At 40.5% G+C, this 18,362-nt stretch overlaps 2 protein-coding genes across 2 annotated transcripts; both read right to left on the minus strand.

Annotated features, from left to right (window-relative positions):
• Positions 1-227: 227 nt before the first annotated feature.
• Positions 228-1,135, minus strand: LOC114515695. The gene has a single exon (XM_028534992.1). The coding sequence runs from the start codon at positions 1,095-1,097 to the stop codon at positions 228-230; it is 870 nt and encodes a 289-aa protein (XP_028390793.1). The 5' UTR covers positions 1,098-1,135.
• A 7,957-nt stretch (positions 1,136-9,092) lies between these two features.
• On the minus strand, positions 9,093-11,775 carry LOC114544373. The gene is made up of 3 exons (XM_028563033.1): positions 10,487-11,775; positions 9,596-10,344; positions 9,093-9,406 (listed from the first exon to the last, which is right to left on the minus strand). Exons 1-3 carry the CDS (start codon positions 11,773-11,775, stop codon positions 9,093-9,095), a joined length of 2,352 nt encoding a protein of 783 aa, XP_028418834.1.
• Between the last annotated feature and the right edge of the window lie 6,587 nt (positions 11,776-18,362).

Below are 18,362 nucleotides of genomic sequence, written 5' to 3' on the forward strand. Positions count from 1 at the left end.
TGTGCTCGTTGTCTTTTAAACTTTATCGTTGATTTTCTGGCATTTTGTTGTAAGATTTTGGCATTCATCCTTGCATTGTAATTCATGCAAAATAAGCCAGGTTCAATGTTGAGTGCTTCTAATGATTTGTCAACATAGGAATACCTGAGGTTTCTCTGGGCAACAGCACAGGCCACTCTAAAGTCATTGCTCTCGCTTCCACCATAAAATCTAATTTTTGGATTTTTTTATCCAACAACACTGTTTAGGGCCTCATTTCTCTGTGAATTAGAGCATGGTGCTATTTTGTTTACCACAGTCTCAGTGCAATAGTCATTGAATATATTATTTAGTGCATTCATTAAGTTTTCACCAAAGAGATCCTTACCATATGGAAGAGTCTTATGTTTGTAATTGGTCAGGTCACCTTTGTATCCACACCAACTGATATCACAGTCTGCATGGTTTCCAAAAGCATGGGGAACAATACTTTCAACTGCTTTTTTTATTTCATTTGGATTTCCTTTGTTTTGTGTAATGGCATATGAAAAACATCTCACTAGATAGTTGATGACCTTTGTTGATAGTGTAGAACTTTCTGGAAATTTGGCATTTTGCTTCAAATTATATAGGCGTGTAGTTAGGGACCTTTTCATATGTACAATGTCGCTACGTTTTTCCACTTTGTATTCTACTTTTTGGCGAATATGTGCCTCTGTTGTGGAATCATCATCTCCAGTGTAGGTAGAGTACTGAACTTGTTGTTTATGGCCCTTTCCTCTTTTTTGCCAACCCATGTCAAATGAACATGGGACAGAAACCAAATCATTCTCATTAAGTTCAGCAGTGGTAGTCATAATTCCATTTCTTATCGAATTTGTGGCCTCCTTGCAACTTTGCCTTGCTATCTCCTCAACAGCTTTCCCCACTTCTCTTTCTCTTTGTTTAAAAGTATTTGAATTTATTGCAGGTATGTTAATGCAAGACAAAATATTGTTCATATGGGTTTCACCAATGCCAGCATGAAGAGAGCCAAGAGCAACCCTAGTGTTGATATCAAATGCCTTTGGGCCTCGCTTGCCAGTTGTATGTTGCCTTGAAGTTTCAGCCTTGTTCATATGATGACAGAATGGGCATTTTATATTGAATGTACTTGCTAGGCCATGTCTCTGTTCATCACATAGAGTAAATGGCAAAGGACCTAAATCATATAAGTATAGGTATATGCTTCAGCTATACTGAAATTTGGTGCTAATAGTTAAATATTTTTTAAAAAATAAAATTAAAATAGATATTTATGTAAAAATATATGGCCTCTTATTTTTCACATTAGTCAGATGTATAGTATAGTATATACATCTATCATAAGCATCATTAGTCCCTATTTAGTCTTAGTTGGTATAAAATTTCACCTGAATGGCAATTGTTGCATCTTTTCATTTTTTCTTGAAGGTGTTCAACGTCTATGATTCGGTTTCCATGCACAACAATTTCTCTGTATGTATCATCCTGAAAATATGTGTTTATCAGGTTCCTTGTCTTGTAGACTTTTACTGTGATCAGGAAATATTATAACAAATGAATCATCTTATATAGCACGTACCTTCTCGCTCCTTGTTTTTCGTTTAGAAGGGGGCTCATTTTCATCACACATGTCAAAAATAAGGCTTCGTCTTGCCACTAAAGCTGCTTTCATCGGTTCTAGATTTTTCTTTTTGTGCCCAACGTTGCGTACCTTTGCAAAGCGCCCGATATCATTCCGTTTATTGTGATGTTTTGTTTTTGGCGTCTCGGCTAAGCTAGCTACAGATGTTGAAGATGAACTTTCGTCTTTTTCCATGCATTCAGCTCGCTCAAGGTTACAAATATATAGAGCCGAAAACAGTGAAAATATGTGCGAGAATTTGAATCGCCATTTTTCGCGATGTGACTGTGACTCCTTACGGCGGCTGTAAACACCAAGTAAACCACTGTTTCCCAACAAATTGTTGCTTTGTTTTCCTATCAGGTTACCCACAAAAATTGGTGTCGTTTGTAAAAGCTTTTTAATACTTTTTGTAATGAAAATATCAACGTACTTGCTTCGGGATAGGGTTTTTCTCGCAAGAAACGCTATGTTTACATTTTGGGTTTTAAATCCAGCGAGTTTTTAAATTTCCTGCGACGTATACGAGTAACGTTACCCTCGGGGAAAAAACCCTAGGGGGCCACCTTAAGCTAAACGCCTTTTGAACAACCTGCCCCTGGCAGATAACTTCCTTCCAACCTAAGATTTTATATAGGGTCAAATAACTCAAATTATGCATTACCTATTTATAAATATAGCTAGAGTAATGCAAAACATGTACCATGTACTTGTGAAAAATACGCGTTTTAAACAATATAACAATATAAAATTGTAAACACTATTATTTTTTATAGCACTATAAAAATAATTGTAATATACTTTTGCGATAATTTATTATGTAACACTCAGTGTATGACGATCATTTGTACTCATTCACCTATAATATATGCTTGTTTATATTTGCTTTTTATTAAGCAACACTCCAAGACCCTGTGTATTTTGCAAAAAGAGTACTGAAAACTACCGTGGGTAAACCCAAAAGAGGTAGCTTATTTTTAAATATTTGAACAGCTACAACATCAGGTTTAACATAATTTAAACCATTTTTTATTGTAAATATAATCCAAAAATATGGTTAAAACTATCTTACCGGTGGGAGGAAATCCTTTCCTTTGACAATTGGTTATGGCATCGAAAGGCGGAGCAAGACTGCGGCATTTTTTTGAAAAACCTTGGTTAACGTTTTAAATACGTGTAAACACTTTGAAAGTGGCGGGAATTAAAAAGGGCGGGAATTTAAAAAAAAACGGAGGGTGAAGGACAACGTTTGTTGGCTTGTATCGGAGTTGGTCAGCGGTAATTGCCATGATCTCTTCGGATCATATCTGGCGTCAGCACGAAAAAATCCGTCATGTTTTCTTGCTTCACTTTTTTAGCCAAAAGCATTAGGAGCCGGTCTTCCAGGAATTATTATGTAGCTCAGTGGTTTTCTTCATTCGGTCGAGAATTTAAAGCAGTTTTAATTTCGATTTGTCGAAATGCGAAATTTTGTCGAAAGTCGCGCTCTGTCCGCATCCTCGGTATGGTAAGATAATTTCCGAGCCGCTGCTGAATACCGTGGGTACTAATCCCGCTCGGATATTTACACCCACGATGTGCAAATGCGAAATCAAAGTCGTCCGCCATTATGCAATGGACCTCATGCGCCAGTTGGAACTACTAAGCTTTTGATTGGTCGGGACAAAAACTTGCATTTTCAAACTTCAATGAATAACTGTCATTTAGCAAAATTTTGATGAAATTTACAAATTTATATTTTCATAAATATGGAATATATGTATGTATTTTTACTAAATTAGAGGGAAACTCGAATGAGGTCAGGACTTTTCACGGGTTAACAAGTAACAAAACCAAATTTTCAACCGAATTCATCGTGTATAATGAAGTCGGAAGATTTTACACTTGATAGTAGCGAGGTTCAGATTTCACGCTACCGCTACCTTTCACTGGCTCTGATCAGTTGAGGTCGCGACAAACATTTTTTAAGTTCAGATTTAAGCCGGTTTTCCACTAGCGATAATTTTCGCGCGAAGCGACTTTATTCCTTTGTATTTGAGCAATTTGTTCTAGATGGTTGCAGTTGAGAGCTCTGGAACAAAAGTAAAATGTCGCTTCGCGCGAAAAATATCGCTAGTGGAAAAACCGGCTTTACGACGCTTGTCTCTGAGACGTTTTCGTGAATAAATATGGCGGCAATGAGGAGGCACGACGAAGAACTGCTTCTTGTAGCAGAAGATGAAGGTGACTTAGACGATGAAGAATTGCTCGGATTGTGCATGTATTTTACTGAGTTTCCGGCGCCTAGCTATTCCTCCCCAAAACTATGCACGTTTTGAGCTCAATAAATACACCGACGAAGAGTGTCTACTGAATTTTCGTTTCCAAAATGTTGATATTTTGCATCTAGTACTGGTTGCACTACGATTGCTCAAATGGCAATGTTGCTGGATCTGTAGAAGGATTATGCGTACTACTTCGTCTTTTAGCTTACCCAAATCGTTTAACAGACATAATTACAATGTTTGGAAGATCAAAGACAGAATTTAGCATGATATTCAACAATGTTGTCGATTTGGTATTTGCCCAACACCATTCCCTGTTAACTAACCTAAATGTACCATGGCTGGCCCCAGAGGAGTTGTCGAGAATGGCAACAGCGGTTCGTGAAAAAGGTGCAGCTCTGGACAGAGTCTAGAGATTTATTGATGGCACAGTAAGACTGTCAATATTAAAATAATATATTAATTTTGATTTACAGGCCACAAGTACATCAAAAAACTATATACAATGGGCACAAAAGAACACATGCAATCAAGTGGCAAGCTGTCAAGCAGCAATTGGTTTAATTGTCCATCTGTATGGACCAACCAGTTGGTATTACAATTCTACATTAGTGCTTAACACCTTCCCATGATGGGAAAACTGACAACATGGAGGCAGATGGTTAACCAGCCATCTCATTCTGTCATTTTGCTAAGTCTGGGTACATTGCTGCTATATATGGAGATCCTGCATATCCACACACTTTCACTTGCAGTGCCCGTATAAAAGAACAAACCTGTCCAATGTACAACAACAGTTTATCAAAGCCATGGGTTCAGTAAGAGTTGCTGTGGAGTGGCCATTTGGGGAAATTGCTATCTACTTTGCTTGTAATGATTTTAAAAAGAATTTAAAAATTTGCTTGCAATCAGTTGCAAAGATTTATGCAGTCTCGTGTTTAATTTTTAATGCCAAAACATGTCTTTATGGTTCACAGACCTCACAATTCTTTCATCTGGAGCCCCCAAACCTAGATAAATATTTTAGTCAATATGAATAAATTTATTTGTTGGGCAGGCTATTGAATACTAAAAAGGGCATTTATCCCTTCATAAAAAGCATTATCCTATATTGAGTTTTCAATAAATTATATTGTGTGAATTCTTAAGATTAAAAGGATAATTCCTGTATATTAGAGGCTGACCATTTGAGATGGAATAGGAGTATTTTGGTATAATGATTTGCAAATAATTAAATAATTATTAAAGAATTTGTTTTGAACAACAGTAAGGAATAATCTAACCACTTTCCTTTGCTTGATTTTTTGGCCTATGGACATAATTTAAAAATCTCCCAATCATCCACTCTCACAATTTATATAGTTGATGCCTTAAATTAATACAGACATTTTGCCAAAGGTCATATAATCCCTTAATTCCAAGGAACATTTAATATACTGTACATAATTCAAATTAATTATTTGAAAAATTATATTAACATTGACTTTGTAAATTATTTAATGCACAGCAATTTAATTTATTATTACTTATTTATAGACCCACTGAAGAGTTAAGAATGATAGCAAACCAACTGTGTATTATAAATTCATTAAAATTCATTGGGACTTGAACTTGTCAATAAAGGTTTGAAATAAATTGAACATTGATGCTTGTGATTGCTGGTGCATTTTCAATTGCTCAAAACTTTGATTTTGCATCCCTTGCTGCACATCAAGCTTTTGTTTTTCTAATTTTAATTCCTCTTCGCGAATTTTTAACTTCCTTTCTGTATTTAGTCTGTTACGCCCTTCTTTCTGTTTCAGGTATTCCACAAACTCAGTCGCCTTTCTTTTTCTGCTTGGGGTATCTAGGTTGTTTCTTTGTGATGCTTCCCCAACTTTTTTGCAAGCTATTTGTCGCATTTCTTCTGCGTTTGCTTTTTCTTTATCTTTTTTCTGCTGCTTTAATTCCATTTCTTCCACAAAGCCGTTTTCAAAATCTACCATACGGCTGTGAATATCACTTAACAACTGTGTTTTTTCATCGAATTCTGCATCTATACCACTCGCTCTTGCTTCTTTTGCTTCCTGCTTTTTGAATGTGTCCAACAATTCAAAAAACCTGGTACGAACTCCACGTTGGTTAAGACTGGTGGGAAAGGCAGAATAAGGGATTAGTTTCAGGTTTTCAGATACTTTTCGGAAAGCTTCTCCACGTTCCCTGGAGCCATGTTTCCATCTGTAAGGTTCAGTGGAGATTATTTCAGTTAAAAGCGAGATATCATGCGTAGATTTCCATCGAAACTTTGTTCGTTTATTATTCCTGAAGGTTTGTAACTGTTTTTAAAAATGTAGAAGTATACATCCGAGAACGTTGGTTATACGAATTTACTTTGCTTCAATTTACTTTGAAACAAAAATTATAAAACAGGTCAGTGTTACAATGTGAGACATGTGATTGTGAATTTTTTTTAATAGTTTAACAATAAATATCTGATTAAAAACTTACGGATTATTTTCATTCGTTTTGTCAGTGAAGACGTCTCTTACACCCTCTGTAAAGTAATATTTGCGAAAAACTATGAAAAATTTGTTTAAAAAGCAAAAAATGATATTCTAATCACTTATGGCTTTTTATAAAGTTTTATATTTCATATATATTTTAACACACGAGACTACCGAACATTCAGTCTCTCCCTTTTTAAGACAGTTTTTTCCGATCCCCCGAGGCCTCACACGAGGCTTACTCATTAACCAATAGCAACAGTTCTTCTAATCGAGGCTGTTAATCAACATTAACAAATATTCATTAACATAAATTATAACTTGACTTATAACATCCTCCAAACCAAAGATTAAAATGTTTAGCCAAGTTATCTTAAGTATATTGTTCGCGCATTCGCGGCATAGCTTATCTTTCCGCAGCCGCTTTTCTTCTAGGCCGTACGTGAGTGTCTGTTTCCCTAAATTCAACATTCTCTGGAGGTACCTCTTTGATCGAACTTTCTTCCTCTGTACGTTCGATAAGGGGTGCTCTGGTTTCTCTAGGATTTCAAATGGGATTAATCTCTGAACAGGACGATGTATCAATGTCTGCTGACCCTCTTTTGAGAGGACCTTTAATTTTGCTCCACGAACTTGCCCGTCTCGTCCTTTCACAAGCTCCAAAACTCTACCCATTCTCCATTGTGTACGAGGTATAGGTTTGTCCTCTTTGATGATAAGGACGACAATGTCCACTGTAACTTTCTTACCATTACTTCCTTTTTCTTTCCGGTACAAGTTCATTTTCGCGAAGTTCGTTAAGATAGCTAGTACAAAATCGCATCCAGAAATTCTTTAGCACCTTATGTAGATGGAATAATCGCCGTTTACAATTCTACAAACTTGATATAGAGACCCGGTCAACCGCTTATAATTGCTTTCCGTTGGAGTAACTGCGACCGTGCATTAAGTGAAGTTGAGTTAGCGTTTCGTCAAGATCATCTTCGCTCAAATACGCCAGATATTTGCCTCAAAATAAGTCACTCGCTCTTTTCACTTTCCTTTGATGTAATGTACTCACTCAACTCCTTATCATTTGTAACCCACTTTCTCAATTCAAATCCGGCTTCTAATAAAATTAGTTTGCTTTTATCGTACATAGCTTTGCCGTCTTCCACCTTATTGCACCCACTAAGTCATCCACGTAAAATCATCTTTAATGCGTTCTACTATGTCCTTCTCTTTCTTCAAGGCATTAGTGAGATGGTGCTGGATGGTCCCATTCAATAAAAAAGGGCTACTAGCAATTCCAAAAGCTACCCTTAAAGATCTGTAAATTATTATCCTTTCATCCTCCGCGTTTAAATCATGCCATACTAGAAATACATGCATGCAGCAACCCCTCGCCATTTTAAACGAAGCAAAATATTTTGTGCGCTACCCAGACCTAACTTTCTACGCTAATGTTATGAAATAACTCGTGCAAATTTTTCGCAAACAAAGACAGTCGTACAGGTGAACAAAAATCACCTGTTTGCCTGCTGCATTATGTTGTAGTTTAAGTGAGTGTTAAACTTTTCTATAGCTGAACCTTCAAAACATCAAAACAGCACAAATAATTATAATAACCATACAAGCATTAAACGTCGAATGTTGTTTTTCGATTATTTATTTCATTCAATGATTTTAGCGACTATATAAGCTGCAAAGTGATATTTGTTTTATCAAAACTCTGAAGTACACTTTTGAGAACTCTTTTTAAATTATGTAAAGCCTTAAACGGTCGGTTAGCTCCTTGTAAAACGACATACCAAGCTCGTACTTGTCAAAAAAACAATGCATTCTTACAGCAAACACTGAATAAGCAAAATATAGACACCTACCACTTCAAAGATTATAAATTACGAGTCGTTCCTATTTCACCAACTGTTTCTGTGCTGTGATGATCTTTAAATCTTTTATTATTGTTTTAATATTTGACTCCATGGTTTCATTTTATATTTTTAAAAAATAGTTTGAAAAATGACGGTTAAAATGCTCACGCTATCATGCATGCTCTCTTTTTGTCTTAGCCAATCAGCAAGTCGTAGACGATCGTTCTTTCTTCGTTCAAATTTTGCGCATGCACACAACTACCATGACCATTGAACGTCCATGACATTTTGGCAACTTTGGATTGTATTATATTCCCACAGCTCATTCCGCCACATAATAGCCGAGATGAAGAAGAGCTAAGAATGGGGGACAAAATAATTTCAGCTCGGCTATGAGGGCGGAAGGAGAGGCTGTCGCGTCTGAGGGGAGGTGGGTGGGTCGAAAGAAAAAACCCTTCTAAGCTTTGCGTATACCTTCTTTCCAACGTCGAAATGCGAAAAACTCGATTTTGCTTGCCCTATTTAATTGCTTTATGCTATCACATGATAGCCACACCTCTCTATTAGCCATGCGATGAATTTGCTGTTTTAGTTCGCCCATTGTGTGGCAGAATTCCCAATGGGAATAGTATTATATTCCCACAGCTCATTCCGCCACACAATAGCCGAGATGAAGAAGAGCTAAGAATGGGGGACAAAATAATTTCAGGCTTTGCTTTTATGGGGCTTTATTGGTAGAGAATGAAAAAAATATTACAACATTTGCAAACGCGAGGATTTCCCCTTCTCCCATACTCAGGGAAAAGAAAGGGAAAACGTGAGAGTTATAAAGACGAAAATATGGCATTACGTGAAATTGTTGAAAGGGTTATGGAAATGCGAGAGACATATTGACCAAATTGTTGCGGGCTCGAAAAGATGTGCCGATGGCGGAGGCATGTGGAATGTCGACTTGTGATGTAGCTTCGGTAAGAAGTGTGGTGGTCGTAGAGGGATGTAAAACTTGGTGAGTGTTGGAGTAATACCGGGCTGTGGAGGTGGACTTCCATCCGACATGTTGAGCAATATCCTGATCAGAAAAGCCGAGAAGGGACAAGGTGATCGAGCAACCGGAACGGAAGCTGTGTGCGGTTTCACCGTCATTAATGTGTAGGGTGGTAAGGTGGAGGTGAAGGCGATTACCTACAGCGGAGCCTTGGAATGGGTGTTCGGTGATGTGGCCGGAGTTGTTGACAGTGCGAAAGAGGTACCCACGACGGAGGTTGATTTCCATAGCGTCGGAAAGACGGACGTAGAGGCGGAGGTTGGACACAGGGCAAGTGAGTGGGTCAGGGCCGGGACGCACAGAGAAATTATGGACGCCGTTACCACGGAGGGTCTTTCCAAAGGTTTGTCGGAATAGAAAGCCGCCGCTATCAGGAAGGGTGAGAACCTGCTTGGTGTGGATTCTACCCAGATCGGAGGCTCTGCTGCCTGAGTAGAAGTCGATGGAAAAGAAACCTAGATCACGGGCGTATAAATAGCACAAGGTGGGAGAGAGGTCATGTTGGCGGATTCGTTGGTGGAGGTGGGTACAAAGTACTTTGAACTTATCATGGAAGAGGGGGGTAGCCTGCTTGGGAGAAATAGTTGCCTTCGCCTGTTCCTCGCAAATAGAGGCCAGATATTGCTTGACTGAAGGGTGTGCGGCGGGGTTATAGGGGGGCAAGCCATCAGATATCTGATCCGGACGACGAGCAGAAAGGAATATAGTTCGCAGCTTGGCGATATTATTGTCCACAGTATTAGCAGCCAGCCTTCGAGGACAGTCACATGGTGGTTGCCGGTCGCGAACACCAAAATGAGGGCATATACGATGATGAATGACAGTTTTCCCAAATTGGTCCCGCCAGATGAGGAAACGAATTATGTCTTCGGGTGTCGCGGAAAGGATTGATTTAGGTGATGGTAAGGAGGCCATGAAAGCCTCAAATTGTGTTTGTAGTTGTGATTTTTGTTTTTGATATGGTTTCTCATTTCGCGTGGCGTGAAGCAAGGACAAACGGGCATTAATTGAAGGAAAGTCTATTCGAACCCTGGGCGGAGCGGACGTAGAAGGTAATTCTTTGTTGAAACCACACCTTTGGCAGTAGATGAAACCAAGATCATTCGGGTAAGTACACTGTGGACATTGCTCTGCGGGTGTCCAAACACGCGGGATAATAGGGTACACCTAAACAAGACGCCAGTTAATGGGATGCTCGAAATACCCAAAGGTCCCACTGCAAAGGACGAGGGGTGAAGCCTTCTTTGGTATAAGAGGGAAAACGCAAAATGGAGGTGTCCCCTTTATTCCCGAGGCAAAAGGAGGCGGAGGCCAAGTTGAGCAGAAGTGGCCACCAATAACGGCGTGGGGAGATATCTGGGGCTATGATGGTATAGGACACATGCTGTTGGTTGAGGAACTTGATCAGTGGACCAATGAGTGTAAAAGGGGGGAAGACGTAGGCGTTTTCAAGCGGGGAAATAAGTTGGGCGAATACGTTGACTCCAGCGGCTTGCTCTGTGTAAAATGGGGAAAAGAATTTGAGTGGCTGGCCCGACGGAGCACTGACTACGTTAGCAGGGAGTGCCATGAGGTCTATGGTATGAGGGCCGAAAGCGCGTTCCACTTCATGCCAAGCAGCAGAGCTGAGAGTGCAGTCAATGTCTGACAACTGCCTGGAGGGGTGGTCGGCCGGGTTTTCTGAGCCAGGGATATGAAAAAGGGTCAGGACAAAATTATGGGTAAATGCGATGGAGAACAATTGCTTGAGGGCGTTGGCCAAGGCAGGGCTACGTGATCCTTGATGCTGCCACGCGTGAACGAGGACCAAGCTATCGACATAACAATCTAACCGGGCGTTGGTTAACCGGTCAGAGACCGCGTGGAGTGTATGGACAAGGGCCAAGGCTTCACGGACGGTGATGGGGGCTAAGCGCTCGTGGTCACCCCATGGGCCTTTTACAGTAGTGGGGGTTTCGTCGGGGAAGTGTATAATCCCCGCCCAACCAGCATTCGAGGCATCTGAGTATAAGTGAAGGCGTATATGTTGTTCTTCTCGCCAAGGGAGGAACCCGGACCAAGAGTCCAGAAAACGCCAAGACGAAATTTCTTCAAGGAGGGCACCTTTGAGCGGGACCGGTCGACCCGTGGAGAGAGCAACGGATGTGGCGTGAAAGATAGCGAAGGCGTATAACCTTGCAGCCGGCACAGCAATGGTGAAGGAAATAATTTTTCCGCCCAACTTTTGAAGGTTTTGCAAGGATACAGATTTCTTGGCCAGGATGGATTCGCGCAACAGACTAAACTTTTCTATTTTGTTTTGGGGAAGGATAAATGCCTGTCGGACCGCGTCACTGAGGAAACCAAGGAAAGGAACTGTGAGCTGGGGGACAAGGCTGGATTTCTTTAAATTGACGAAATAACCCAATTTGATGAGGACATAACATGCGATGTACGCGGCGGATGTGGCCAAGGAAATATTAGGGGGGATGGTGGGGGTTGGGAGGGAGTGTTGTGGAAGACGCATCTGGCCGAGGTGCCGATCGTCAATATATTGTGAGCAAGGTACGTTCATAGAGCGAATGTAGCTAGTAGCGGCTAGGCCGATTGAATGATAGAGGTAGGCGCTGGCCTTCCAACCGAACGGTATGGTGCGGAAACAAAAATACCAACCCCGCCATTCGAGACCGAAGTAGGTGGAACTGCGATCGGAAAGTAAGACGTGATCATAGCCGCTCTTATCGTCGAGGACGGTTTGGTAGTGGTTTTGGTCGACATATCTTGGTAAGTCGTTTAATGTATCGAGCGAGAATGGTAAATCTTTGATCCACAAGTTAAGAAACCTTTCGTCATGACACAACCTAGGCTTGGACGGTTCGATAGTTAAAGGTAGCACAAGATGGGGTGGTTGGACATCGCCTGTCTTTCCAACGACTGTTAACGAACCATTACGGACGCGTTCAAGTATGGTGGTAGTAATGAAATCCTCGAATCCTCTGCATGAAATGCTATTAGGGAATTTAGTGGGGGGAGGAGTAGGGGAGTCATAAAATCGTTTTTGAAAAGTACCCTTAAAAGGGCGCCAGAACAAATGAATGTCGACTTTGGAATGGATATAATTTCCGATTTCTGACTCTTTACTATAGCGGTGGAGAATTTCGTCCCAAAAGGGGGTGTGGTTGTGAATCTCACCTGCAACGAACGAATCCGGGTGACGGAAAGCAAGCCAATCTGTGCTGGGCAACACGTGGGCGGAAACAACGCTGTTGAGCGGAGGAAGGGGCCCAAAGGGAGGGTTATGGTCGAGTGTAGAAGAGCACCATTCAACATATTTGGTTTCGGCTAATGCTTGCCGTAAGTTAGTATCAAAGTCTGCCGAAGTTGAACCCTATGTGGTAAAGTAAAGACAAGACTTGTGTGGAATGACAATTTATTGGTGAGACAGTCGACAAGATAACAAACGCACACTAAATATATAGGTATATAGATGTAAGCATATGAATATGTAAGCGTATACCAATATAGAAAAGACGAGATCTGTTCATAAGTTAATGATATATTAATTAGATCTTTATTCCACACTTTAAACCCGTTGGTATGTTATCTGGAGGAGAATCACCGGCGGCGGGGAACTGGACAGTTTCGGACAAAATGGCCGGTGCTACGGCAATTAAAGCACCGCGGAGGTGAGCTTGCTGTATATAAACGAGGTCGACCGAGGACTGGATGCCGGAACGGTGGAAAAGCAGGAGGGCGCATACGAGGTGGAAGGGGATAGGGAGTGGACACGTATGACTTTGGGGGTGCAGTTTTCAGTGACTTTTGGATTATTTTGGCGACGGCGATTTCGTCTTTGTCGCCAACCAACTTAAGGAGAATGGACTGGAGTTGAGGGTGGCCTTGTAAACGTCGAGTCTGTTTAAAGATGGTATTGTACCGATGCGCATTTACATCATTGCTTTCACGGGCGACATCGACCAGGTTCTCCAGGGCGGCTAAGGCTACGAAAGGGTCAAAAACGCCAGCCGGTTTTATAAGCTCTTGTCGTAAATGAGAAGCGGCGGCTGCCGCTGTATGAGTATTCGATTGTGCGAGGAGCTGGTTTACTTGGGCCTGCAGGCCGTCCAGGGTGATGGGCTAAACGGGAGGGCCAAATTACGAAGGTTAGCAATGTTTGTTTTTTTTTTTAACGACTGCCCCTACAAACTGGAGGTAGACCCGGTCGTATATGAGCATGAGGCCTTCAGCTAGACGTATCTTCCTCAAATCAGTGACGACGTGTAAACCTGTCGTAAGTTTTGAAATCTACATGAGGCGTGAATGGGTGACAATGTAAGTGCGCGAGTATAAATGGTTGACCCCGGTCGAACATATAGTCTTTTGGGTGGGGGTTTACTGCCTGTACTGAAGTGAGAACCCCGTCGTAGACAGTGGTATGAGGCTTTTCGCTTAGATTTGCCCCTCTCAAATCAGTATAAAACATGTAAACCCCTACCGCCATTCTTTTTTTTTTTTTTTTTTGAACGGTAGGGTGAGCGGTAAGTAAATTACAACCTCATAGCACACTATGACTGCGAAATGGCACCCTCACCCAGTAGTTGGGGTATATGAAAAAATAAGCAAAGTGAATAACTTCCTCACGCACTGTGGTTATGGAAGAATGCCTCTCACAGACTCACACAGTGGTTAGAGTATATGAAATAGGCGCAGTAAATAGATAACCTCATCTCACACTGTGGCTATGAAACGACACCTCTCACACAGTGGTTAGAGAATAGAGAATATAAGCAGTAAATAAACAGCTTCAATCTCACGCTGTGGCTATGAAATGATACCTCTCCCACAGTGGTTAGTAAATAAAAGAAATATAAACAGTAAACAAACAACTTATCTCACACTGTGGCTATGAAACGACACCTCACACAGTAGTTGGGGTATATGAAAATAAGCAGCAAATTAAATAGCTTCATCTCACACTGTGGTTATGAAATGATACCTCTCACACAGTGGTTAGTAAATAAAAAGAAATATAAACAGTAAACAAACAACTTATCTCACACTGTGGCTATGAAACGACACCTCACACAGTAGTTGGGGTATATGAAAATAAGCAGCAAATTAGATATCTTCATCTCACACTGTGGTTATGAAACGGCACCTCTCACACAGTGGTTAGTGTATAGGGAAATAGACAGTAAAGAAAATACCTCATCTCACACTGTGGCTATGAAACGACACCTCACACAGTGGTTGGTAAAAGTGAAAATAAACAGTAAATAAATAACCTCGTCTCACACTGTGGTTATGAAACGACAACTCTCAAACAGTGGTTAGTGTATAATGGAAATAGACAGTAAACAAAAAAAACCTCATCTCACACTGTGGTTATAAAACGACACCTCACACAGTGGCTAGTGTATAATGTATAAGAAAATAAGCAGTAAATAACCTCATCTAACACTGTGGCTATAAAATGCCATCTCACACAGGGGTTGGTGAATGTGTAAGAAATGAGCAGAAGGTAAATAACTTCATCTCACACGGTGGCCATGAGGAGGCATGACCCATGACGAGGCATCTGTCACACAGTTGGTTAGCGAAAAATTACAGTATGAGAGTAAACAACAAATAAACAAACTTCAATCACTTTGGTAGTGAACAGCAGCCTCACACAGAGGGGTTATAGAATATGCTGGAGACACAAACAATAGACATTAAGTAACTGGCGTCCTCTCAGTTGCAAAATTATGCAAACAAGTGATCAAATTTTAGGAAATAATAACAGTAAACGGCAGCTTTAGCGAGCTAAATATGACATTGGAAAGGCAACACACACTCGCTGTGGGGTAGGTAGGCACAGTCGCTGGGAAATGAGTGGCAAAATCGCAAGATCAAACTGGAAACTACGTTAGGCTTACCGAGATGTGAACTGACGTCAGGCAAAATAGACAAATGGGTCGAAAATTATGCGAGACCAGGCAAAACGAGGAAACAAGACATTATAGGCGAAAATGTAGGCATAGTATTGCTAGAATAGGACAAAGGTATGAGCGAGGAGCGAAACGTCTAAATTCGATACGCGCCACAGGTTGAGGGCAAAATGGTTCGCACGTGTTCGCAGTCGTGATAATAGTAGAGTATGATCGATTCTTATGAGTGGGAGTATTAAGAGGGAACAAAAACAAATAAGGCAAATATAATGCTTAATCTAATGAGGTAATGTGAACTGGGCGAAATTATAACAATAGAAAAGGATCGGAAGTACTAAGGCGTAAACAAAAGATTCAAATTTTGTATGTGATACTATAAGACGTAGAAACAAATAATCAAACGGAGGATTGCGAAAGGGTGACATGTAGATCCCGCGAGAAGAAAGCATGTACGGCAGATCCGAGCGAAGGAAGCATGAAATGGGGACCCAACGGAAAAGCGCTTAGGCTATAGCGATAAGGATAGACGAGGTTTTGAGCGAAGCGAGAAACGGGTAAACAACCCTGTGTAAGTGAAATATATACGGCAAACACTGTAGGCGTAAAAGATAGCTAATTACCTGAGGCTGGGCTAATGGCGGTGCTGCCTGTATCGGCTGTGGTGCTTGCGGCGGAGCGTCGACTGGTGGTAGCTCGGCAGCCGGTCCTGGAAGTGGAGCCGCTGGCGGACCTTCTTGTAGAGCGTTTATCACGTTGTCAACATCGTGGATGGCGATAGGAATTTGTACATTATTAGCAACGTGATCCATATTGGGGTGAAGTGTATTGGCTCAGACGCGACAGGCAGGATGAGGAAAGAAAAAACCCTTCTAAGCTTTGCGTATACCTTCTTTCCAACGTCGAAATGCGAAAAACACGATTTTGCTCAGGGTTGGTAGATTTTATGAATAAATAAGCCAAATATATTAACATAATAACATTTGTTTTCTTTGTTTAAAACAAAGGAATCAAAGGGCCGCCAATAACAATGTTTGGCTTATTTATTCAGTAACTTACCAACCCTGATTTTGCTTGCTCTATTTAATTGCTTTATGCTATCACATGATAGCCACACCTCTCTATTAGCCATGCGATGAATTTGCTGTCTTAATTCGCCCATTGTGTGGCAGAATTCCCAATGGGAATACTGCTATGTTCTCCCGGGTGTAATTCGTAATCTCCGGGCGGAATTAGTACCCTTGCACGGCGCTCCGCGCCGGCTCGGGGAAAAATCTAAGGTAGTCACTATGTTGTTTGTCTATACCGACATTTAAAAAGGTCTGTTTAATATCGGCTAGCACCCCGATCTTGTTTAGTCTGAACTTAAGCAAAATGTCGAAAATTTTTGCGATCATGTTTGGACCGGAATAAAGGCATTTATTTAAAGATGGGCCATTAACTTTGAACGAGGCATCAAATACGGGTCGTATTTTTGTACTCTGTTTATCATTACGTATGACTGCGCGATAATTTCACACAGGCATCATAGTCACACAGGATGTTGTTTGAAACAAGTTTGTTTTTAATGATTTTAGTCGTTGTTCGCTAACATTAAAATTGTCGGGCAGTTCCATGGTCAGGTTTAAAAGGTAACTTGGTTATATAACAAGTTCCATCATGGACTATGTCCTTTTCAAACAGACCAATACTATCTTTTGAAGAGCCTATACTCTCCACATTCTAGAACTTATCTAGCTCTTCCCACAAGGTATTTTCAGAGTCTTCCTTATCAATTACAGCATGCAACAAATGTGTTTTAAAACAACGAGTTCTTATTGTACTTGCACTGATCTTGCCACCAAGTACCCACCCAACCCTGGTTTTACAAGCAACAGGTCCTAACTTACTCTTTACTATGTGACCATGCACAGAAATGTGGTAAAAATCTATGCCAATTAAAATTCCTACTGGGAGATTATCCCGATTCTCATGTTCAAAATCAGCAAATTCCAACCTTGCAAATTCAGGAATCTTGTGCACAACTGAAAGTGGCTGCTTAGTTAGAGGGCTGCAAATAGTGGGAACACACAAGACCTCTACAAACGTGAACCCAGAATTGTACTTATTTTTAATTTTAAGTTGAACTACATCAAGCTTTTTCACCTCACTCTCCTCGGACTGCCCAAATGTTTTGATCACAACCTTTTCTACTGTTATTGTTTTCAACTGTAGTCTATTTCTAACCTTACTGGATATATATGCCCTTTGACTACCAGTGTCAAATAAAATCCTGGTAGTAATCTGCTCATGGTCATCTATAGGTAATACATCTGCCCGGGCAGTTTGCAAGAATATATCTCCCTTTTCACAACTACTACCTGCATGACCTACACAACTTTTATCATCATCATCCTTCTTTTTGTCATCTTCCTGTTTTTTGGTTTGGGTGACTTCAGATAGATTACCTGGGGCTGACTCACATATTGATATATGGTGCTTCCCTCTCTTACATTTTCTACACAGATAACTTTGACTTACAATTTTTTGCAACATGCCCTGTCCCCAAACATATGAAACATCTCTGCTTTTTTTTAAGAATTGCTTTACGAGACTGGTGATTGGAAACACTTGCACACTTAGATGATGAATGTCCTTCCTTATTACAATAAATGCATGTTGCAACTCTGTTGGTCTGACCAAACAACCTACCAGCAGTACAGTGATCCTTCCTGTGATAATAATGATAAGCAGTTTTGGTCATACTGGAAGACACACAGTTTTCCTGAGCTCAGAGTTCACAATTAAAATATTCCATGACTTTGTCGAGGGTCCAAATTCCATCACCAAATTTTTTAGAGATGATCATTGTGATCTCATCAGGAAGTCGATCCCTTAAGATGGGAATTAACAGAGAACCATAACCAGATGTATCTAACTTAAGAGACTGTAAATTTCTTACACAACTCTCTACTTGATTATATAATGTTCTCAGTCCTTTATATTATCCCTGGACTTAATTTTATTCATCCTCAACAGTGATTCCATATGAGCAGATATCAGTACCTGCTCATTTCTAAAGCTGTCCTTTAAAATATCTACTGCTTCCTTGTAATTTTCTGAATTTAGAGCTAATTCTGATATGGCAGATAAACCTTTCCCTTTTAGGCACCCTTTTAAGTAATTAAATTTATCAATGTCACTTATT

The sequence above is a fragment of the Dendronephthya gigantea genome, unplaced genomic scaffold (assembly GCF_004324835.1).
Source record: "Dendronephthya gigantea isolate DGI-Jeju-01 unplaced genomic scaffold, DenGig_1.0 000004F, whole genome shotgun sequence".
In the NCBI taxonomy this organism is placed as follows: Eukaryota; Metazoa; Cnidaria; class Anthozoa; order Malacalcyonacea; family Nephtheidae; genus Dendronephthya; species Dendronephthya gigantea.

Excerpts from the sequence above, each read along its gene's own strand:
- LOC114515695 (XM_028534992.1), bottom strand. The coding sequence starts at position 1,097 with ATGAACAAGGCTGAAACTTCAAGGCAACATACAACTGGCAAGCGAGGC.
- LOC114544373 (XM_028563033.1), bottom strand. The coding sequence starts at position 11,775 with ATGCGTCTTCCACAACACTCCCTCCCAACCCCCACCATCCCCCCTAAT. Across the intron at positions 10,345-10,486 it reads TTCACCCCTCGTCCTTTGCA|GTGTGGTTTCAACAAAGAAT; the intron begins GTGGGACCTTTG and ends CTACTGCCAAAG. Across the intron at positions 9,407-9,595 it reads AACCTTTGGAAAGACCCTCC|GTAATCGCCTTCACCTCCAC; the intron begins GTGGTAACGGCG and ends GCTCCGCTGTAG.